The 25,382-nt window shown below is 42.9% G+C and overlaps 1 protein-coding gene across 1 annotated transcript in view; it reads right to left on the reverse strand.

The window, feature by feature from the left end:
• LOC122815002 (nuclear factor 7, brain-like) overlaps window positions 1–25,382 on the reverse strand; it is a 97,458-nt gene that overhangs the window by 21,773 nt on the left and 50,303 nt on the right. The window contains exon 2 of the mRNA XM_044087258.1: window positions 15,123–15,208. Within this exon, the coding sequence (XP_043943193.1) occupies window positions 15,123–15,208 (86 nt within the window). The remainder of the gene's footprint in view (window positions 1–15,122; window positions 15,209–25,382) is intronic.

Here is a 25,382-nt window from a genome sequence, read left to right on the forward strand (position 1 = left end):
CAAGGAAATGGAATTCAAAATTTCCTCTACTCATTGAAGACTTCTTATCCTTTTTGAAAGAAACTGCGATGAAAAAAACAAAGAATACAGAATTCATCCTAAACCTTTTATCAATAATCCCTGGAAAAAAGTCATAACTCTTATTGATACTTTACAAATGGATTCTACTTATCCTCAATGAAATAACTGGAAGTCATCTTTACATTATTATACATTTATTGAGAAACTGAAAAATGTCAAGGTTTTTTTTTATTTTATTTCAGGCCATTGTACATAATGTATATGGTTAAGCTTGTTCAATTTTTATATTAATTACCATCTTTTAAGTATGTAATAATTATTATCTTGTTAAAATTAAAATTAAAAAAAAATTAAACTTTTGAGGGAAAAAAATTATAGTGAGTGGGATTAAATGAAAATGGAGTTTAAAGCAGGGTAGAAATAAGAGAAAAAACATATGGTTAAGAAATCATAGGAATTACTTAGATGAGGTGACAAAGCTTACTGTACTATAAAATCGAGAATCTCACAGAACAAGAGGCTCAAACGCAGTATGCTAAAGGCAAAATAAGGGAATATTTCGATAATATGCCTAAGTTTAGAAAGATTGCTGTTAAGCAACTATTTTTAATAGTAAGTCCAGAACAAAAAAAAAAAAACTTTCAGCACAACAACTTAGGCAACAGAAAGTAGAAATGGTTGTCACCAAACTTAGGTAGACTAATAACCACAGATCCTGTAGATGCACTGCAGATATTTCAGAAATTTTATGAAAATTTGTATAAAGAAGGGAAATGTTAAAATCTAGAAAGAGCACAAATGGAAATATTTATGGAAGATGCAATTATGCAAAGGTTAAAGGTAGATGAGGCTCAACAATTAACAGTTAAGACAGGATGAGATGATATAAAAACTGTGATGTATAATCAGTCTTCAAGAAAGTCTACAGGAGCAGATAGTATTCTTGTGCAAGTATGGAACTTAAGCGGGAAAAAAGTGATAAAAATCTGGAAGGTTTTGTTTAACAGCATTTTAAAAGGAGAGGAAGCACCAATGTGTTAGATGAAAGCAGTGGTGGCTGTAATACCGAAACATGGTAAAGATCCATCAGACTCAGCTTCATGTAGGCCCATTTCAATCTTAAACCATGATCATGTCTATAACAGCTACATGAATGGCAAAGGTGTTGCCAAAATAGATAGATATGGATCAGTGTGGTTTTGTGGAGGGGAGGCAAACATTTGACAACATTAATTAAAAAATGGACCTCATTAACAAGGACATTGGCAACCTTCAAACCCTTGATCCTACACAGTTTGGCTTTGTCAAAGGGAAGTCATGTCTGCTAAATTTGGGTGACTTCATTGACACGTTCACCAAAGCCATGGATGAGGGGAAGATGGTACACACTGCCTACCTTGACCTGTACAATACTATTCCCCATTCGGGCATAATAGATAAACTCTTTCAACTAGGCATCAATCCATATGTTACCAGATGGGTAGCAAACTTGCTCATTGATAGAACTCACGTAGCCAAGCTAGGCGAAGCCACCTCAAGCAGTCGAACTGTAACAAGCGACATACCCCAGGGTTTGGTCTTCAGGTCTCTGTTATTTGGGATATACGTTTCTGAGGTGCAGGGTGCTGTCATCAATTCTCCTAGTGACGTGGACATCCTCCAAGAGGGTCTCACTCAGACAAATGACTGGTACCAGAAACATGGCCTCAAACTGAATACCAAAATATGCATCATCATCCCCTTTGGGGAGAGTGATGTCCACACAAAGTATCACATTAATAATAACATCCTAAGCACTCATTCACTTGTGAGGGATTTGGGTACCTAGGTTGATAGCAACCTAACGTTTGAACAGAGAATGCAAGTGATTATTCTGCCTGCTGTCTGGAGGGTACATACCTGTTGTAACTTCAGTCACTACCTAAAATATATGATGTTCTGAATGAACAGCTTCCAGTTACTAATACCTGTATTGCCAGGGCAGTTCACTAGATTGTGTCGTAAGATGTGATGAATACCCATTGGTTAATTAAGATGTGGAAACATAGGAGATTCCATTGGTTTGCACTTCATGATTAGCAATTTCAGTACAGGATTCATTTTTCATCTTCCTCTAAGGTCTTTGCCAAGTTGCAGAATCAGTGCTGTTCCAGAATCTCCTGATATTTTGTTCCTAAACAAATGGCTACTGATGGCCCTCTTCCCATGCTTTAGTGATCTCAGAAATCCGATTCCAGATCTCTTTTTGGCGTAGCCCAGACTTGAGATTTTGTTATTTCAGTCAGATGGGAAAAGACTCTCTTTCACTGTTGCTCACCATTACCTTCACATTGCTTGTCCTGTACCCTGTTCCATATGTTTTCCTCCATGGGTAGAACTTGGGAACTCAAGGATACTGTTTTGTTTTTTGTTTTTTATTTCTTTAGAATATAAAAATATGGCGGCAGTTGTTCTCAATGTGCTAGGTCTGAGAGCATGTACTATCATTTTAGGTTCATAGGTAGGTACTAGGTTGTCTGCCCGAGTGCATTTATAAGCCTAGCCAGAGTGTGTCGGCTTTTGCCGCCCCATTGATTAATTAACTGAGCCTCTGTCAAGCAGAGCCAATGAAGAGATCCCAGGGGTGTACTTTGTTACCCATCCACTCGTCAAGGCTTCTCTTGAAGAGTGTTAGTGAGGGGCTCTGCGTAATGTAGTTAGGAATTTTGTTCCAAAGCATGGGGAGTCTCTGTGACAGGAATCTATCCCTCCAGAATGTCTTATTTATTGTTGTGGTGAGGTTTAGCTCACTAGAGCGCATGGCTTGCAGTGACTTGGATTTCTTTAGGTGGAGCATCTCCATCAATTCTGAATTGGACATGGCTTTGTAAGTCAGGCAGAGATCACCTCTGAGTAAGCCACTGTGTACAGCCCGTGTTTTTTTCAGTTGGGCTGCATAGGACATATGTTTGAGGCCAGTAATCCTCTTGGTGCGGTGCTTTTGTTGTCTTTCAAGCTGTTGGAAGTGTCTTGTGAGGTACATCCCAAATGGGGCACTGTACTCTATGATGGGTCTGATGAGTGATGAGTAGAGGGGCACTATAACCTCTTTATTTCTAGATGTGAACCCCTTAGTAATTACATGGGCCACATAGAAGGATTTCCTAATTACTTTGGCAATATGATTGTCAAAGGAGAGATTACTATCTACCTAGGTCCCCAGATCTCTTATTACCTCTTCTGTATTAAGGGGGCTGCCACCTATGTGGTAATTTGTGGGTGTTTTGTTTTTCCAAAACGGGATGACTATGCATTTTTTGGCAGGCCATGACTTTGACACCAGGTGTCTGTCTCAGTAAGGCCTTTTTGGAGGATGTCCGTGTCAGCCAGAGAGTCAATTACGGCTCCCAGTTTGCAGTCATTGGCGAACTTAGTTAGCCATAGTCCTCCTGTGTTTGCCTGTACTTCTGAGGAATATATGCCGAACAGTAGGGGTCCCAGAACTGAGCCTTGCGGGACACCACTTGTGACTGGTTTAGAGTCAGACCTGGAGCCCTCTATTCTTTCCGTGTGAGTTCTGTCTGTAAGCCAGTTGGCAACCCATCTTGTGATGTAGGGGTTTATGTTCAGGCTGGTGAGTTTTTCTATAATAACCGAGTGAGGAATGGTGTTGAACGCCTTGGTGAGATCAAGGTAGGCTGTGTGAACCACCTTTCCCTCGTCTATAGCCTTGGTAACTGTCTTGAAGAAGTCAACCAGGTTTAGTAGGCATGATCTGCCCTTAACAAAGCCAAACTGGGTTGGGTCAAGTATTTGGATGTTCCTAATGTCTTTGTTAATAAGTTTCATGATGATGCACTCCATAGCCTTGCAGACCAGGCTAGTCAGGCTTATGGGGCGATAGTTACCAGAGTCAGTTGTGGCTCCTCCTTTGTGGAGCGGAATAACCATTGCTGTGTGCCATTCTATGGGCACGTAGCCTGTGGAGAGGCTGAGGTTGAACAGCGTGTTTAGGTGGGAGGTTAGTTCGTTCTGTAGTTCGTGCAAGACGCAGCCTGGGACACCATCTGGCCCCATTGATGCTGTGTTTTTGGCTTTTGAAAGGGCTGTTTTCACCTGTGCTTCTGTGATTTCCGGGACACTACACTTTTCCGGTATTGTTGTGGGCCCTTTTGAAGGTGAGAGGGAGGTGAAGTTTGCACTGAATCTGTCTGCCAGTATGTTGGCAATATCAGTAGGTTCAGTATATTTTGTGCTATTTTGCACTATCTCAGAGCATATCTGCGAGTTGCCACTTAGATATTTGACATAGCTAAAGAAGGCTTTGTGGTTATCTTTCGAGTCCTTGGCTATTTTTCTTTCAAAGTTAGCCTTGGATGATTTTATGAGGGACCTTAGTTTCTTACTGATACTGATCAGGGATGTCTTTCCTTCTTGGGATTTGCTTTTTTTCTGAACTAGTTTCCTCCTTTTGTTGTATAACCTGTTTATGACAGGGGTCCACCAGACTGGTTTCCTTCTCTTAGGGGAGTGAGTCTTGGTTTTGCTAGAGATGGCACGATCCATGCATCCTTGTAGGTGCTCATAGAGTGCAATTGTAAAGGATTCTGCATCTTAGGCAGTGTTATCCTTTAGCATGGGGGCTGTGAAACTTACCACCTCTGATTTAAGTAAGGTGAAGTTTGCTTTAGAAACGTTTTTCACTGTGGTTTCCTTGGTTGGGGGTGGTGGTGGGGTGTGGACATCCAGGGTGATTTTATTTATTTTATTAATTTTTAACAAGTTTAGACCCACTAGACACAATTGCTTCTTTTCAAAGAAGCAATGCTTGGTTAAGTGACTTGCTCAGAGAAGTTATACAATATCAGTGGAGATTGAGAAAATCAACTATAGGACTGCATAGGTTGTTATTAGGATAATTACAATTAAGGCCCTTGCAAGCCTAGCCACACATCCCAAACCATTTATGTCTCAAGTATCATATAGGGTTGGGGCATGTTACTATGTAGGTTGATAAGGATTTGTGGGAACAGATGTTAGGATAATAATTTTCTTATTGACGGCCTCTATCCATAAGGGACATGGAGGCCAGACCAGAGGTAAATTTACAATCTCCCATCCAGTTGTCAAAGATTTGTTTCAAGAGGGTCAAGGATGAACTTCTGTTATACACTGATGGAGAGCCTATTCTGTAGTGTGGGGATCCTTTGAGACACATATATGTCTCTCCAATGCAGTCTGTTTTTGCCACAAGCAAAGATCAAATCCCTGGCTTGTGGTGTTTCTAATGTTGTTTGTTTTCTGCATGTGCAACGTCCATCAGGGCTGGATCTGAGGAAGCTGTACAAGTCAGGCAAAAATCCCCTCTCAGCAGCCTGTAGGAGACTGAATACGGAGACAGAGCCTTCAGGTGATCAGTGTAGGACAGGGTATTCACACCCCAAGTTCTCCTGGTGAAGATCCCTTGTGGGTGGTCCAACTGTTACAAGTGTTTGGTTAGATACATGCAAAAGGGGACATTGTATTCAATGACAGGTCTGATGAGGGCTGAGTAGAGTGGCACTGTAACTTCCTTGGACCTGGATACCATATCCTTGCCTATAAGCTGGGTAAAATAGAACAATTTTCTTATTATCTTAGCTATGTGTTGGTCAAAGGCTACAGTAGATTGCTTTTTATGTATGTTCCTAGATCCCTCACTACCAAGTCAACTCTCATCCATGGAGTAATTAACTTGCATTGACAGTTTCCCAAAGGGTATTATAATACATTTTTTGGCATTGAGTTTTAGGCTATGGATTTGGCACCAGTCATTTGTCTATGTTAAACCCACTTGCAAGATGTTTGTGTCTTGGGTGGGGGGGGGGGGGGATTCTGTAATAGCTCCCAATTTACAGTCATCTATGAACTCGGTGAGCCAGAGACCTTTAACATTAACCTTGACTTCTGAGAAATAGATGTAAAACAGGAGTAGGCCCAGCAAGGAGCCCCGGGGTACTCCACTGGTGTCTTGGTGGAGGACATCTCACTAATCTTGACATCTTGAGTCCTGTCTGTGAGCCAGCAGGTAATCCAGCGAGTTATGTAAGGGTTTCTTTCTAACTCAGAGAACCTGTCAACAGTGCCTGAGTGAGGTTTTGTATCAAATGTCTTAGCCATGTCAAGATACACAGAATGCACTGATGTTCTTTGTCTCACATTGCTGCAGTCATAACCTGTGGGTAGTCCGCTGTCCTCGGTCGGCCCGAATACCAAAGTGTTAGGCTGGCGTCGGTCATGGTCGCTCAGATCTGACGTCAGTACGCAGTAGTACTTAAGCGCATGACCGACGCCATATCCTCAGTCTTTCTTGCCGCATGGTCCGAAGCAGAAGCAGTGTTTGCAAGTGCCGTTCGGCGTCGTGAAATTTTCGTATTTCGAGTTTCAGACCGAAGACCAAGTTGGGCTAAGTACCCCGTTGGGGAATATTTTTGTCTTTTCTTGCCTCAGTTAATCCGGATGTCAGAAAAAGTTAATAATTGTATTTCTTGTGGGAAACAGATACCTCATAGGGACTACCACTCTCTCTGTATTCCTTGCTTGGGGCCTGAGCACGACGTAGTCGGGTGTCGCTTTTGCGCTAGATTTAATAAGCGCACCATTAAACGCAGATTAGATTGTGCTAGGCTTGTTTTCGGTAAGCGGTGTAACTACAACATGCCGTCGGATCCTCCGACGCCCGCTACCGCAAAGAAGCGAAAAGATAAATCGTTAAAGTCTAAGCAGGATGAGTCGTCCGTTGCGGACGCCGGTTCTATGGAAACTACGGTTGAATCTGTGGATCCAGCCGAGGTTTCGGCTGAATCACAGGGGGAACCTTTAATTTTACAGGAATTGGCCTCTCAGGAGTTAGGTCAGGCCGAGGGGGCTTCTCAAGTTTCTGTAGTTCCATCATTACAAAAGGTTATTAGGCCTTCTACTTCTGTCACTAAAGGCCCTACTAAAGCTAGACCTGGTCTTTCTGGCACAGGCATCAGCCCTAGTTCTTCGGGCTCTGTTCCTAAAAACATATGCTGAAAATGGCAGAGGATTTGATTACTTTAATCAGGGGTTCTATGCCCCCTCCAGACAAGAGGCCTAGGGTGGAGACAGATGTGGAGGGATTGGAGCATTCCTCAGATAACTCTGAGTCTTCAGCTGAGGACATTCAGGATTTTCCTCCCTATTCTGATTCGGATGCAGAGGATTCCTGTCCTTCTGCTTCTCCTCCAGAGGATTTTTCCTTTTCTGAAACCCTGCACTCCATGAGGGAGCATTTTAAGTGGGAAGGTCAGGATTTTTCAGATTCTCGTAAGAGGCTTAGGGAATTTTTGTTTTTGCCACAACATAGACCTTTGGCTATTCCCCCAGTTTTAGATGTTGTTCAGGATGTTTTTTCTGAAGCTTCCCTTAATCCTGATTCTTTACCCCCTGCCCCTGTCAAGCCAGACAGGTATTACAGAGTTCCAGAGGCTCATAAATATTTGTATAAGAGTCCTAGAGCTGATCCGGAAACTATTAGTCAAGGACCTAAGGGTGTCAGGGCTTCTGTAGTTAAGAATCCAGTACCTCTGGATAAAGATTCTAGGGCTTTGGATAGGTGGGGTAAAAAATTGTATACCTCCTCCACGCTAGCTATGAGGGCTTTAAATTGCCAGTTTCATATGCTGAAGTATCAGAACTTTCTGTTAAGTCAGTTGAAATCTAAGGTAGATGCTTTAGCTGAGGGTATAGAGTGTAAGGAATTGCAGGACTTAGTTCATGCCTCTGATCAGGTTGGTAAGCATTCCTTGCAGTGTGGCTTTGATGCTCTTCAGGCTTCTTCCAGGGTGGCTGCCACTGGTTCAGTTATTCGTAGGCATGCCTGGCTTAAGGATCAAAATTTGTCAGAGCATGTTAAAGCTCGAATTTTGGATGCTCCTCTTCAATCTGAAGTTTTTTTGGTTCTCCTGTGGAGTCAGTTTTGAAAAAAATGGAAGACAAAGCTAAGTCCATGCAGACGGTTAAGGAATTTTTACAAGTGCAGCCCCCTAAGTTTAGCAGAAATTGGCCTGCAAAAGGATGGGCTTACCCTTCTTCCGATTTTCAGTCTAAGGGCAGGTCTAGACGTGGTAGGGGCAGAGCTCATGCTCAGGGTTCTTTCAGACCTAGGACTTGGAGTTCTCCTGCACAATCTTCTGGTGAGGGCAGAGGTCAGCCTTTTCGTAAACAGACCCAATGACCTGTATCTCCAGCTGCCTGATTCTTCCTGTCTGGCAGCTCCTCTAGGAGGAAAGTTGGCACTTTTCAAACAAAATTGGCTTTTGGTCACCCAGGACAAATGGGTGTTGGACATTATAAATCAAGGCTACAAGTTTTATTTTCACACCTTACCTCCTTTCAAAGGCATGCCAGATGTACCTCCTCAGCAAAGGCTGGAGGCTCACAAACAGATTTCTTTACTTTTACAGATGGGGGCTATCCAGGTGGTACCTCCGTCAGAAGTAGGCCTAGGGTTTTATTCTCGCCTATTCCTTGTGCCAAAGAAAGGAAACACTTGGAGGCCAATTCTGGATTTGTCCATTCTCAATACATACCTAGACATTCCAAAGTTCAAGATGTTAACTTTACAGCAACTTCTGCCTCTGCTAGGCAAAGATCACTGGATGGTAACTTTGGATCTCAAAGAGGCTTATCTTCACATTCCTATCAGGCCCAGCTGCAGGAGATTCCTGCGTTTTCGGGCTGGTACTTTTCATTATCAGTTCTCTGCATTGCCCTTTGGCTTATCTACTGCACCCAGGGTGTTCACAAAGGTCCTGGCTCCTGTGATAGCCTTCTTAAGACTAAGAGGAATACAAATTTATCCTTATCTGGACGATTGCCTGATTCTTGCTCAAGACAAAGTCAAGTTACTTCAACATCTACAGTATGTAATGGCAGTTTTAAGGTGCCTAGGGTATTCTGTGAACGAAACAAAGTCCAGTCTAGTACCCTCTCAGGACATGTGCTTTCTGGGTGTGAGACTGAATACAGCCTCTCAGATGGTCTTTTTGACCCCGGACAAACAAAGAAATCTTCGCCTATACTTCCAGCAATTATCCCTAATGTCCAGGCTGACTGCAAGGACAGTCCTTCAAGCCTTGGGGTTCATGGCATCTTGCATTCTGGTACTTCCCAATGCCAAACTGCATATGAGGAAGCTACAATGGTATCTCAAAAATGTATGGACTCAACACTGCCACGATTTGGACACTGTCATTCAGATAATACCTTGCATCCAGAAGGAATTCTTATGGTGGGCTCAGGAATGTCACCTAAACAAGGGACTCTCTGTGACCCGACCAGAGGCGAGTCAGATCTTAACGACGGATGCCTCAGACCTGGCTTGGGGAGCACACTTCAATGGGAAATGGATTCAAGACACGTGGCCTCCCAAACTACAGCATTTGCATATCAACATGAAGGAGATGTTAGCAGTCCAATTTGCCCTGATGGCCTTCAAGGATCTACTTCAACCAGGACAGGTGTTGGTTCAAACAGACAACACAACTGTTATGTGGTACATCAACAAGCAGGGGGGAACCCATTCTTACCCTCTTTGCAGACAAACTATGATTTTGTGGGAGACTGCTCTGAGTTTGCACATCACTCTTCAAGCACGGTTTCTGCCAGGAGCACAGAACTCCTTAGCAGATGTTTTGAGCAGACAAATTGTGGATCCCCACGAGTGGAAATTGGATCCTCATGTATTCCAACAGTTGACAGTGGCTTGGGAACTCCAGACATAGATCTGTTCGCTTCTCCACTAAATTTCCAACTGCCAAAATTTTGCACAAAGATGTTTCACCCAAAAGCTTGGAAAGTGGATGCTCTATCTTTCAGTTGGAACAACCTTCACGTCTATGCTTTTCCTCCTCTGCCTCTCCTTCCCAAGGTACTCTTGAAAGTCAGACAGGACAAGCCTTGCATGATTCTAATAGCACCAGATTGGCCATGACAGCACTGGTATCCTCTGCTGAGGAGTTTAATACAGGAGCCTCCTTGGCCTTTGCCACCAATTCCACACCTGTTGTCCCAGGCAAGCAATCATTTTCTCAATGTCAGGTTACAGTCCCTGCATCTGACAGCCTGGCGTATTCTATTTTAGATCCTGGGGGGTCTCAGCTTCCTCAACAAGTTTTGAATGTCATTTTGGAAGCCAGACGGCCTAGTACTAGAAAAGTTTATGCTGATAAATGGAGGAGATTTTTTCTTTGGAGCACAGCAAAGAGCTTTGATGTTTCAGTGCCTAATTTGAGTTTTACACTACAGTACCTTACTGAATTATTAGACAAGGGTTTGTCTTTCTCCTCTGTGAAAGTTCATGCTGCAGCCATTTCTGCTCACTATGATTGTGACCCTCCATTATTTTCTCACCCTTTGTTTAATCAATTTCTTAGAGGGACAAAGAACATAAGACCCCCACGTAGAGCTCCTACTCCTTCCTGGGATCTCAATTTTGTGTTGGAAAAGCTTACTTTACCTCCTTTTGAACCTGCAGCTACATCTGAGTTGAAGTTTTTGTCTTGGAAGACTGCTTTTTTGTTGGCCATTACGTCTGCTAGGAGGGTATCTGAATTACAGGCTCTCATGGCAATTGAACCCTTCCTGATATTCCATAAGGATAGGGTGTCCTTGCGTACTAACCCTACTTTTATGCCTAAAGTTATTTCTAATGTGGCCTTAAACCAGTCTATTCATTTGCCTACTTTTTATGCTGATCCCCAAAATAAAGGAGAAAAAGTCTTGCATTCTTTGGATATTCACAGGCAGTTACGCTATTATTTGAGCAGAACTAAAGAGTTCAGGAAAACTCAACAGTTATTTCTTTCTTTTGCTTTGGGTTCACAAGGGAAAGCTGTTTCAAAGCAAACCATTTCTAAGTGGATTGGCCATTGTATTGCTTTTTGTTATTCTCATCATGGAAAGGATGTTCCGGCTGGGATCAGACCTCATTCCACTAGGGCTACTGCCACATCTACTGCCTTTTTAAGGGGGGTAGCTACTAAGGATATTTTGGAGGCAGCTACTTGGAGTTCAGTGCACACTTTTACTAAACATTACCATCTCCCTCTTTATTCCAAGTCTAGGGCTGGGTTTGCCAGTGCAGTTTTACAGGGCATGTTAGCAGCTCCTAATGCTTTTTAGTTTTGCCAGCCTCCCTTTACCTCTGCTTTGGGATTCTACCCACAGGTTATGACTGCAGCAATGTGAGACGAAGAACATAGTACAGTTTTGTACCTACCATAAATGTAGATGTTCGAGGATCCACATTGCTGCAGTCCAATTTTCCCTCCCTCCTTCCCCTCTATAGTTTGGGGTTGCTGTGTTTCTTTTGGGATAATTATTATTTTCTCTATGTTGGTTGTTGGGTATTTTCTATTTTGGCTATGGCCTTTCCTTTTTAGGCCTTCTGACATCTGGGGCAAGAAAGACTGAGGATATGGCGTCGGTTATGCGCTTAAGTACTACTGCGTACTGACGTCAGATCTGAGCGACCATGACCGATGCCAGCCTAACACTTTGGTATTCGGGCCGACCGAGGACAGCGGACTACCCACAGGTTATGACTGCAGCAATGTGGATCCTCGAACATCTACATTTATGGTAGGTACAAAACTGTACTTTTTACCCTTGTGCATTGCCTTGGTGACCTTTCAAAAATGTCTACCAGGTTAAGTAGGCATGGGTCCAGTGTCTGTAGGTTGCCAATGTCCTTGTTTATCATTTCCATAATAATTCACTACATGGCTTTGCATATTAGACTTGTTACACTTATGGGTTTGTAGTTCCCTGGATCAGTTGATGGTCCAGCCTTGTGGAGAGAAATGATTGTTGTCATCCTTAATTCACTTGCAACGTAGCTTGTTTGAAGGCTATAGTTGAAGAGTGCCTCAAGTGATGTTTTAGACTGTTCAGGAGATAACTGATGATGTTGTTGGAACCCATGGAGGCGGTGTTCTTGGCTTTAGTGAATGCTGCCAGCACCTGGTACTTGCTGATAGCTGGGAGAAGTATGTTGCAGGAGATTTCACCTGGTGGAGCTGGGGGGAGTTGGTGTGAAGTTAGAGCTAAATGTATCAGCCTATAGATTTGCTGCATCACCATGACTGGTATAGGTGGTACCGTTCACTTCCAGTTCAGCACACTGTTATGTGTTACCTTTAAGGTTCCGGATGTATGAGAAGAAGGCTTTCTGATTGTCCTTAGGCTATCATGACCTCATAATTGGCCTTGTTGGACTTAATTAGACCTCTTGATTTCTTGTTTAGTTGTATAAGAGAACACTTGCCTTTAAGGGAGTTGCTTTTCCTGATTTTGGCCATGAGTTTTCTTTTATTATATACTCTGTTTAATTGAGGATTCCACCAGTGAGGTTTGTTTTTAGTATTTGTTTTGGGTTTATTTCTGGTAGGTACAGCAGTTTCTATTTAGCCATTAATAATTTTGTAGAGTGACTCTGAATAATTCTTCGTAGGCAGCTATGGTCTCAGGTTTGGGGGTAGCCTTGAATTTTGACAATTTGTCACTTAATAAGATGTAGTTTGCCTTTGAATAGTTCCTCTTACTGGTTTAGCGGGATTTTCTGGGTTGCTTTTATTTCAAATGAGGCAGCTTTATGATCTGACCTCACTCATGAGCATGTGGGGGGAGGGGGAGTGCAATGTTCTTCCATGCTGGTGAATACCAGACCTAGCATGTTTGATCATCTGGTTGGAGCGTGCATTATCTGTACCAGGGTGATTGTGTTAATAAAGTCCAGTAAGCATTGTGTCTGTCAGTTTGAGGCAGTGTATGTTTCCCAGTCTATAGAGGGATACTTAAAGTTACCCATGAGTAGGGTGTTAGGTTAGATAGTGAGTGTCTGTAGTAAGTTTAGGTAAGAGTCACGAGACTCTGGGGGCACTGATGGTGATCTGAAGCTAGCCATGATATGGTGAGGGACCTTACGGATGGTGACTTGTACATGGATGAACTCCATGGTATCATCCTGTTTAACCAACTTGGAGGTATGTTTGTTGTTAGCAATGATTGAAACACCTCCACCTTTGGCCCCAGTATGTGCTGTTACTAGTTTCAGTGAGTGGAAGGCACTGTAGCCTTGCACTACCAGAGTACTTTCTATGGCTTTAAACTAAGTCTTGGTCAAGGCACAGATGCTAGTTGCCGCCAGAGTGAGGAGGGCTTGAAGGGTGTGGAGTGTTTTGTTTAGGCTCTTAGCATGACTTTTTCACTATGTTGGTATTTTTGTCTTTTTGCCTTTACCTAAAATAGGCTTTAAGCGAGTGGATAAAGTTTTAGCTAATATTCAAAAGCTTAGGGGACAGGTGCAAGCCATCCTTGGCAAAGCAACATGGTCTTTTGACCATGTTCTCCCATGCTGACAAATATTGGTCCCCCCTGGAGTTACTCCAGAAACTAAGCCAGTTATTAAAATCAATCATTTCATGTTCATCCAGTTGCATCATCCTTGGTGAAGGCAGAATGCTACTTAATGCAAGGCTGGTACCTATTTGTGCCACATATTCCTAGAGAGTAATTATATCACTTTTCATATAGTCCAGTGAGATATGTCTCGGGGCATTTACAACCATGTGGACTATGATAGAATCATACTGATAGCTGGGGTTCCGTTACATGAGTGGTGCATGATATTGTAGATCCTGGCTCCAGAAAGGTTGTTGTTCCTTTGGCTTTTCCCGGTTAGGGGTCGCCACAGCGGAACTCCGGTCCACTAATGATTGGCAGTAGATTTTCACGATGCCGAGGTGCCAGCTCGACACCCAACCTTCAACGAAGGCACGCCCATTCACGCATGTCTTTCAAACACCACTCGACTGCGGGGAGGACATGCAGACTCCACACAGAAGGTGCTCCAGCCAAGAATCAAACGGGAGAACCTCTTGCTGTGAGGCGACAACGCTACCGCTGCACCACCACGGCTGTCACCAACTATTATCTTCTCCTTGTCCAGCCCGGTGAGTGAAGCATCCATGTGTTGCACAGTGGTGTCCCCAATAACAAGAGTATTAGGTAAAGTGTATGCTTGCCTTATGGCAGGTGATTAGGTGTAGGCTTATGTAAGATGTTTGGTCTTGCTTTTTGTAAGTGCTTTAATGATTGCTAAGGAGCAGTGCTACCATTAGGTGTCTTTGGCAGTCTTTGAGATTTGGGAAGGTTTCTTTTAAGCTGTTTAGCATAAGACAATCTGTGTGTATGGTGAACTGTAGGTGTGAGGGATGTAGTGTGTGTATTTCTGACAACCTCATTTGTACGCGAGATTTGTGCCACCAAAGAAGTTGTGTACTTACATCTCTTGCATGCAGTGTTATTTTCTTTAATGATTAACTGGTTGTCTGAGAATGAGACAATTGCTACATTGTTTTAGGATACCCAAATCTACCAAGCTGGCCACAGAGACATTTAAAAATTGCATATCCATGTTGTCTGATGTTGTAATAGGGTTGGCTGTTTAGGATCAAGGATTGGATTTTAATAGTGGTCTCCTACGGTAGTTTCAGGGGTCAAGAACAGTATGTTATGTAATACTAGAACATGGTAGTACTATTTAATGCACAAGCTAGCTGCTGTAAGCTTAGTTCTGCCCAGTGCCACAGTGTTTAACAGGTTTCGATTCCATTACTATCTTTATAGGTAAATTTTACTGTCTATAGGCGTTTACTGCTATACAAGCCACTGCTAACTGCAGCAGCCTGGTGGGCAACTTGGTGCAGAGAAAAAAGCTTGACAACTGACTCCTATACCCTTTACCCAATAAATAACCATGCTTTGAGCATCCTGCAGTTCTTCCCAACTCAGAGAGACCAGGTAAACACCTTCTGCCACAAGATGTCTAATCCTGGAATTTCTTAATATAAAAACATAGCAAAAAGCAACTCTCAAATACACATCCCTGGCTCATTCACCCTTCTGCACAGAGATTTGGAAGCACACAGACTAGAAAAGCCAACAGACAGAGAAATTACAATTTTTGCCTCAAAGTTAAATAAATGCTTTAAAAAATTTCAGAAAACTAGCAATCACTGTAGAAAGCAAGTGCAGTTAATAAAAAATATTCTTACCTTCTCATGAATGGCTCTTGATGCAGTTGAAACACTGGAAAAGTTTTGCAGAGTTCTGTCAGTGAACAAAGAGCCTTGCAACTTTCCTAATTTAAAGTAGAGAAAAAACGTTTTATAAAATGATTCCTATACCCACACTTTGAGCTTCCTCTACTGCTTCCCAACTCTGAGAGCCCAGGTAATCAACTTCTGCCACAAGGTGCCTGACCCTGGAATCTGTTAATGTAAAAGCACAACAAAAGCAACTCTCAAGTGCAGATTAAACAATAAACAACTACCAAACGACTACATCCCTGGCTAATTCGCCTAGCTGCAAAGAAATTTGGAAGCACACAGACTAGAAAAGCCAACAAACAGAGAAATTACTATTTTGCCACAAAATACAGAATACAAAGATCCGTCATAACTATAACCCTCTGTGTTATGTAACCATCATGGTGGATAATCCCTATATGACGTCATGGCTCTCAAATATTCCAATTTGGCAGGGCATTTTGATTTTAAATGTGAAATCAGCTCAATATCCCAGCAATCCCAGTTTGCATGCTGACAGTTCTGATTCTGCACCTTGCCTATCCATACACTGAAGACTTGCACTAGAGGCAGCCGCAGACAAAAGTTAGCTCAATAGTTTAGAAATGATTACATGACCTTTTTTGTATTAGTATGTCAGTACCGTAATTAGCAACACTAAGCTCTTCCAGTGTTTTATTTGTGTGAATAGTGCAGTATTACTGAGAACTTTGAGAAGCAGTCCCTTGTACAGTTTGAGCCACAGGAAATGAACTTCAAAAGGGAATGCTGGAAGTTGGAATTCCATGCAACTTCTGGTAAGAAAGTGAATAAACTGCCTCATTTTTGTGTATGGGCACAAGTGTGTGTGTGTGTGTGTGTGTGTGCTCCAAAAGCCATATATTCTGCTATTCATTATTTTGTAGGATATTGTCCCTGGGTTTCAGAAAGAATCCCACTACTGGTACTAAGAGCTGCGACCATAAGGGAATGTTTCTATGACTGCAGAAAATGTGATCAGAGACTTATTAGCCACAATGAGGAAATACCTCATTATTCTGTAACTGCTAGTGCTAATTAGTACTTTTCTGCAGCAAGCACCTCTGGCAGCCCATGCATCACATTGACACAGACAGTTCCCTCAGTTATTCTCTCGTGCACATGTGCACGCACATTCAAATGAACACGTTGACACATCCTCACACCTCTTACCTGCCCCTAAGTTTACACAACATCCCTGATGTATCTTCTTATTTCTTCCTCCGTCACTTTTAAATCTCTGATGAATATATTCAGTCAGTAAGGCCAGACATTAGAGTTGCATTTATATTTATTATTCAGAAAGTGCATCATAATGTTGAGCCTACAGCTCTATTAACTTTAGTAATGTTTAAAATATCTCCCTGGTGTCATCTAGTGACCCTCCCGACTTTGCCTTATTCCTGCCCTGTCCTCATAACTCATGGACCATTACAGTCAGTCAGTAATACCAGACATTAGAGTTTCATACTTACTATTTAGAAAATATACTGTAACCCAGAGCTGTATTGTAATACAAAGGATTAAAGTTTTTTTAATGAGGTACTTCTTGAGGCCAAGGGTACAGAGTTCAAATCCTTTTCCCCTGTTGTTCTTCTATTTTTAAGTGGCTTGGTTAATACTTAGAGTACCCCTGATATCTTATGCTGGTGCAGAGGACTAAAGCTCTGCCTAATTGAGAGATTTAGCAATTTATAAATAAAAAAATCAATTGCTTCAAAAATCTTAAAATATTCATCATATTGATCACTATAGCTGTAGCCTAAGCTTTATGAGTTATATCATGTCAAGGATATAACAGCCGGTCAGCTTCCAAAGCTTCAGGGCAACTTCCACAAGCCAAAACCATTAGGCAGCTCAAACTAAGCTGTTTAAAAAGACAGGTTTGGGTGCCGAGCCCTTCTGCGCTTTTCTGACACTAAAGAGAGCACTCCTTTGCATGCTTTTGAGGATTGACTGTCAGCTTGTGCTGTTCCACTGCTGGCCAGATAAATTCCCTTTAGGGAAAAGCCTTCCACATTTGATATTATTGTTTAAATTTACTTTCCTGGTTAGGAAAGTTGTTTTTATGTAGGAGTTTGTGTTTTAACATAATGTCACAAGACTTAACTGTAATTTTAAATGGGAGCATGCTTTTTTCTTGTCAGTTTGAACGTTGTTAAAAACATTTTAAAACCATTTTCCCGGGAAAAAAAATGATTATTTTTACTGTTTGGGTCTGGCAAAGTGTATTAAGGTGCATTTTACTGTGTTTTAACTTGAAAAAGTGACTTTTTGGAACTTTGAATTTTACTGGCTTGTTCTACTTAGCTACAATGGGAAAGAGGCACCATTTTTGGCTTGACCATGAAACAAACTATTGGTACCACAGTCCATCCTTCTTCCATTCACAAAAAGTAAAAGTTAAACAGTCTTTGCCACCGCAACAGGCTAGCAGTTTGCTTCAGCCACAGGTGGGCAAACCTGCTGTAGCCAAAGCTGGTTAATCAGACTACTTATCTTTTCTCCTGGATCCGTCTGGTGTAGCATCTACAACCACTATGGACCCAGGGATAACCACATCCTCTGCGGCATTTGGGATCCACTCAGTGGGTAAGGGAGAGCCACTCTTATTTGGCCATGGGAACAGGGCAGGGAAGTCTTCCCTGTTTAGTCAGAATGTTTTGCTCATCCCTGGGGAAGCTGCTGTTGCCATTAAAAAATCAGTTGGCCTCAGCTTTCCTGTCAAAAAGTAACAGAAAATTAAATGTGCCTGCTCCTGTTCAAATTTCACTGTAAATGAGTAGATGTGTTGTTGTCTTTCTCCCCTTTATTCTCACACATGGGTCGGATCTGATTCCTCTGATCCATCTCGACCTTGTACAGAAGCTTGTGGCATCCAGCTATGCTCTTGGGCATTCTACCCTTCCCAACATGCACCTTCCCAGTACCTCAGATCTCATTTGCCACTTTGCTGGAAATGTGGCCCTTTCACCAGTGCTGGACTAATTTGGAAGTTTTTAAAGTATATTTCTTTATATTTCTTAAACTCTTATAGCGTTTAACTCTTGTTTGTTAGTAGTACTTAATCTTGCATTATTTAGTAGATTTATACCCTTCCTATCCTCCTAACGTCCATGTGTTGTTTACATTGTCTTTCTTCCCCCTCTATCCTTTATATTCAAAAAAAGGAAAAAAAGTAATAAATATATATATATATATATATATATATATACACACACACACACACACACACACACACACACACACACACACACACACACACACACACACACACACAGAGTTGTTGCTAGTTTCAGTCTACCTTCTTTCTTCCTGTTGTTTTAGAGAGTTTTTTTGTTTTTATTAGGACTTCTTTAGATTTCTAATTTGCATTATATAGTTAAAGTTTGTGGTTGTTGATTTTGTATTTGTTGTTTATTCAATATGTCTCAGAAGGACAAGGGAGGCAAACAATTAGGTTTCAAGAAATGTACTCTGTGTAGAAAGAAAATGCCTCATAGTGATTCTCACATGTTAAGTGTTTATTTTTTGGGGCCACTTCATCTGCAGGAATCATGCAGTATATGTCACACCTTCAACCAGAGAGCTCTCTTAGAAAAGCTAACAAGCTTATGCTTAAAGGTATGATCCAAAGCCCCTTTGCTGAAGCTGTTTCTGGTGGCAAGGAGTCCTCCAAATCTGGTTCTGCATCATCGTCTTCCACTCCGAAATCTGACAAACCAAAGAAAAGACCTCTGGTGCCAATAGAAACTTTGGAGCCAACAGAAAATATGGCAAAGTTGCCTGTTCCGACAGTTCTTTCCGAGCAGTCAGCTTATGGATCTGAGGGAACTTTGGAGCATTCTAAGTTATCGGCTCTGATTCCCTCAGCTCCAATAATTGGTACTGTACGGAGCCAATCACCATCCCTAGAAAGAGTATCCTCTTGGCTCCCATCTTCAGTTTTACAGAAATCAACTACCCTTTCCATTTGTTCGACCAAGAGTCTTTCTGATGAAGATATAAAGAAGGATAGGGTGGTTAAAAGGCTGTGGAAGACACCGGCTGTAGCCAAGTTACTGCTGGATCAGAGCCCAGGAGCTTCGGCTCCAATAAAAGTCACTCCCTTCTTCTGCCCCTTCTCTTCCTCCTCCTCCGACCCATGTCTCAAGCTCGAGCAGGGAGATACGAAAGTCCAGGGTGAGACCTTGTTGGATCAGTGACCACTTCTTCTGCTTCGACTTCAGCTCTGAGATCCTCTGCTCTGTTGGAGCAGGAGGAATCTGGGAGCCATAGCTCTCTGCCCAGACCCGGGGGGCAGGGATCCAACTTCCCTTTCTTCGGATCAGACCTGGCCTCTTGGAGCTTCGGCGCAGATGAGCTTGGCTCCTACCTTGGTCTCAGATCTTCTTTCCTCAGATCGCGAAGGACCCTTGGTTCCGATGTTTTTTTCGTCTGCTCCAGAGGGTTCATTGGATCAGGGGCAGGGGGCATTTGAGGCTATGAGGAGAGCTTTGACTACTTCTCAGTCAAGGGTCCAGTCTTCCCAGGATTTTCCTTCCACTCCCTTACCAGTGTCTTCTGCCTCTCATCCACCCATTCCACGGGGACAGCAAGATCCTTAGCCTCAGGATGTCCCTAGGGTAGTGATGGTGAACCTTTTGGGTTTGGTATGTCAAAAGCTCCTGGCACAAAATAATTCAGTGCACTTAACATGAGCAATGAATGCAAAAGCAGTGTCTTTGGTAACTTGGATATTGGTGATCACTGATGTGTCACCCAAAACGTTGTGTGTGTCACCTTTGACACGTGTTACAGGTTCACCATCACTGCCCTAGGGAGATCCCCATCTCTTCCAAAACTTCCCCAGATTATCCAACTGAAGAAGTCCCTCAGAAGAGAACCTGCAAGAGGAAACATTTAGACTCTGTGGAGTAGTCCATTACTACAGATACTGACCTTGATGAGGTTGAGGGGTCCCCACGTTCTCCTCCTGAAGATGTCTCTTTTGGAGACATTCTAGAAATGTTGAAACAGAGAGGGGACTGGGAGCCCAATACCCCTTCAGAGGAGGAGTCACTATACCTGAAGGCTTTCGGATCCTGCCCTTCCACCACTTGGGTGACCACACCTTCCAGTGAGCTTATTGAGTTAATCTCTCGGAAGGCATGGGAGACACCAGACTCCATTGATCCGACCCCAAGGAGGCCATATAAGTATTTCATTTCTCCCCCTGCTAAACCGTTTCTTACTAAGGGAGCTGAGGTAGATGCAATGGTCGTGGTGGCAGCTACTAAAAAGGAACTTTCTGAGACCAGTTCCACTATTCATCTTCCTAATAAGGATTCTAGGATGATGGATAGATATGGGAAGCACATATTTTCTTTAGCGGGCTTTACTTTGTGCTCGCTGAATTACTTGATGGATTTTACTAGGCTGCAGAGGGATCTCCTGAAAGAACTATCAGATACTCTACAAGGAGCTGTGGCTGACGAGGTGTCAGATAGGTAGCCTTTCAGCTCGCCACCCTAAATTCAGTAGTTAACTCCTCCATGAGACTGATTTCTTATGTAGGAGATGGAGCGAGTAGAGCCACAGTTTCAGGTATCTGTATTAAGAGGCAGACCTAGATGCGACTTTGCCATTTCGTGTCTTCCTTTGTAAATGCCCCCTTCGATGGCTCATATGTTTTTGGGCCCAAAGTGAAAGAAACGCTCACCAGGTGTGAACAAGAAGGCAAGATCTTGTGTGCCGTAGGAGTATGTTTTTCCACGCCGACCAGACCTTACCCCAAAGGTCAAAAAGGTAGTGGAAAGATGTGGTTCCAAAAGTCTCAACAGTCTTCCCAGGACACACAGGGTGATAGTTCCCCAGAGGCAGAGGAGGGAACAATAATGGAAGACGCCGACCTCACTGCAGGGGAGGCCCACAAAATCAGGGCTCTACAGATTCTTTCTTTGGCAAGACCTTTCAGCACTCCTGAAGGGAGGCCCAATTGTTTACCTCTGGAGGCAATAGGGTGTCAGCTGATTCTGCACCCACAGGCCTGGCTTTGCATTACAAAAGACAAATGGGTTTATCAAATAATATCCAGAGGTTATTTCATTCCCTTTGTCCATCCCCTTTCTCAAAACAAAAAAATTCCAGCTGTGCCACCCAGTTAAAGGGATCAAGCAACTACAGAAGTTCAAAAGTTGCTAGACAAAAGAGTCATCCAAGAAGTCACCTCAGACCAGTGAGGATTTGAAACTTGCTCAAGATTACTTTTGATGCCAAAGAAAACCGGGACTGGAGACCTATTCTGAATCTCAGCAAACTAAACAAGTCGATCAAAAAGAGCACGTTCCAAATGGTCACTCTACTCTCCATTTTCTACGAAAAGATGATTGGATGTGCTCGATAGACCTTCAGGATTCGTACTATCATATAAAAATGGACAGGTGCTCCAGAGGACATCTGCACTTCCAACTGGCAGCCAGTCATGACCAGTTTCAGGCCCTGCCCTCTGGCCTCACTACACCTCCCAGAATGTTCACCAAATGCATAGCAGTGGTTGCAGCTCACTTGAGACATCAATGATTCCGAGTGTTTCTATACCTGGACAACTGGCTCCTGACCACCACAACCAGGCATGGACTCTTAGAGGCAAGAGAAATGACTTGCTCCCATGGCCTGAAGCTCAATTCCAAAAAGTGTATTGTCATCCCCTTTGGTAAAAACTCTGTACCCGTGAACTACCACATAGCTGGTAGTCTACTTAATGCCGAAAATGTGATGAGACCTTGGGACACTGGTGGACAGTAGTCTCTCCTTTGATAATCACATCACCACAGTGGTCAGGAAATCCTTCTACGTGGCTCATCTCATCACAAAAGGATTCTCATCCAGAAAAAAAGAGGTCATTGTTCCCCTCTACTCATCACCCATTAGACCCATTATAGAGTACAACGCCCCTTTTGGTATGTACCTCACAACACATCTACAACAAATGGAAAGACCACAGAAATACCTCTCAAAGAGGATTACTGGCCTCAAACAGATGTCCTACGCAGACCGTCTCAAAAAACTACAGCTTTACTCCATCGCATATCGCCTACTCAGGGGCAATCTCTGCCTAACATACAAAGCTATGTCAAACCCAGAGCTGTTGGACATGCTCCACTTAAAGAAATCCCAATCCCTCCGAGCTACACGCTCTAGGGAACTAAACCTTGTCACCACAATAAACAGAACATGCTGGAGGGATAGATTCTTGTCCCAGAGACTTCCCATACTCTGGAACAGACTACCTATCTATGTCAAGCAGAGCTCCTCATTAGCACTCTTCAAGAAAAATCTTGATGATTGGATGGGAAATGGGAAATTCACCCCAGGAATCACTTCTGTTGCTCTGCTCTACAGGGCACAGGAAAATAATTTTCTTGGGTGGCTAAAACCAGGGTGCATTTTTTGGCTAGGCTTAAATAGGCCCAAGGGCCAATAGCCTAGTACCTACCTATGAATCTAGGAATCACCATAAATTCAGAGAAATCTGCTCTAGAACCCCGTCAAAATTTGATTTTCATAGGAGCACACTTAGATACAAGAAAAATGATAACAAGACTTCTAGCTGACAGAATTACTTCATTAAGAAATCAGATCAAGGTTCTTATTCATTAAGAAATCAGATCAAGGTTCTTATTCACAGGAAAAGAGCATCCATGAAATTAATACTTAAAATTTTGGGAATGATGTCACCCTTTCTCAAAACAAAAAAATTCCAGCTGTGCCACCCAGTTAAAGGGATCAAGCAACTACAGAAGTTCAAAAGTTGCTAGACAAAAGAGTCATCCAAGAAGTCACCTCAGACCAGTGAGGATTTGAAACTTGCTCAAGATTACTTTTGATGCCAAAGAAAACCGGGACTGGAGACCTATTCTGAATCTCAGCAAACTAAACAAGTCGATCAAAAAGAGCACGTTCCAAATGGTCACTCTACTCTCCATTTTCTACGAAAAGATGATTGGATGTGCTCGATAGACCTTCAGGATTCGTACTATCATATAAAAATGGACAGGTGCTCCAGAGGACATCTGCACTTCCAACTGGCAGCCAGTCATGACCAGTTTCAGGCCCTGCCCTCTGGCCTCACTACACCTCCCAGAATGTTCACCAAATGCATAGCAGTGGTTGCAGCTCACTTGAGACATCAATGATTCCGAAAGTGTTTCTATACCTGGACAACTGGCTCCTGACCACCACAACCAGGCATGGACTCTTAGAGGCAAGAGAAATGACTTGCTCCCATGGCCTGAAGCTCAATTCCAAAAAGTGTATTGTCATCCCCTTTGGTAAAAACTCTGTACCCGTGAACTACCACATAGCTGGTAGTCTACTTAATGCCGAAAATGTGATGAGACCTTGGGACACTGGTGGACAGTAGTCTCTCCTTTGATAATCACATCACCACAGTGGTCAGGAAATCCTTCTACGTGGCTCATCTCATCACAAAAGGATTCTCATCCAGAAAAAAAGAAGTCATTGTTCCCCTCTACTCATCACCCATTAGACCCATTATAGAGTACAACGCCCCTTTTGGTATGTACCTCACAACACATCTACAACAAATGGAAAGACCACAGAAATACCTCTCAAAGAGGATTACTGGCCTCAAACAGATGTCCTACGCAGACCGTCTCAAAAAACTACAGCTTTACTCCATCGCATATCGCCTACTCAGGGGCAATCTCTGCCTAACATACAAAGCTATGTCAAACCCAGAGCTGTTGGACATGCTCCACTTAAAGAAATCCCAATCCCTCCGAGCTACACGCTCTAGGGAACTAAACCTTGTCACCACAATAAACAGAACATGCTGGAGGGATAGATTCTTGTCCCAGAGACTTCCCATACTCTGGAACAGACTACCTATCTATGTCAAGCAGAGCTCCTCATTAGCACTCTTCAAGAAAAATCTTGATGATTGGATGGGAAATGGGAAATTCACCCCAGGAATCACTTCTGTTGCTCTGCTCTACAGGGGCACAGGAAAATAATTTTCTTGGGTGGCTAAAACCAGGGTGCATTTTTTGGCTAGGCTTAAATAGGCCCAAGGGCCAATAGCCTAGTACCTACCTATGAATCTAGGAATCACCATAAATTCAGAGAAATCTGCTCTAGAACCCCGTCAAAATTTGATTTTCATAGGAGCACACTTAGATACAAGAAAAATGATAACAAGACTTCTAGCTGACAGAATTACTTCATTAAGAAATCAGATCAAGGTTCTTATTCATTAAGAAATCAGATCAAGGTTCTTATTCACAGGAAAAGAGCATCCATGAAATTAATACTTAAAATTTTGGGAATGATGTCACCTGCAATAGTTCTGGTACCTCTAGCCCGACTTCCTATGCGAATTCTGCAATGGTTGTTGTCGCCCAATGGTCCTTTCTAGATCTTCCAATGTCTCACAAGATCTTGATAACTGATGTATGCAGGAAGGATTTCATTGGTGGATTTATGCTGATGAAGTCAGTCAAGGTTGTCCATTTGTACCCAATGAACCCCAGGTCACGGTGACCACAGATGCCTCCCAGATAGGGTGAGGGCGACATTATCTGGGAAGGACAGTGCATGGCATCTGGTCCCCCCATGAGGCCCATATAAATGTCCTAGAGATGAGAGCAGTGCTTCTAGCATTGCACACCTTTCAAGACTCTCTTCCTCGGGGACAAATAGCAGTCCAGTCGGACAACTTGTCAGTACTCTGATACATCAAAAAGAGGGAGGAACCCGATCTTATCCCCTTTATCAGGAAGCCCTTCGAGTTTGGCAGTGGGTGACGTTTTCCAACAGCTTTCTGATTGCAATGCACATTCCAAAGAAATCCAACGTGATAGTGAACAGGCTCAGCAGGGCAATTCTGATGCCTCATGAGTGGTCTCTCAAACAAGAAGTTGGAGGAAAAGATTTTCCAGAAATAGGGTCAGTTTTGCTTCAATCTCTTTGCATCACCCATGAACAGCAAATGCAGCAGTTACTTTGCCCTAATCCCCCCTCAGGGAGAGTTACAAAGGGATGCACTGGTGCATGATTGGCCCCCGGGACTTCTCTATGCTTATCTTCCAACTCCCTTGATTCCCAAAGTGTTACAGAAAGCAAGTTTATTGAATAGAGCAATCATCCTCATTTCCCCTTACTAGCCCAGACAGATTTGGTTTCCCTTTCTTTGGCCTCATCTTCAGG

This window comes from Protopterus annectens, chromosome 1.part1, assembly GCF_019279795.1.
Source record: "Protopterus annectens isolate FY-2018-M chromosome 1.part1, PAN1.0, whole genome shotgun sequence".
In the NCBI taxonomy this organism is placed as follows: Eukaryota; Metazoa; Chordata; order Ceratodontiformes; family Protopteridae; genus Protopterus; species Protopterus annectens.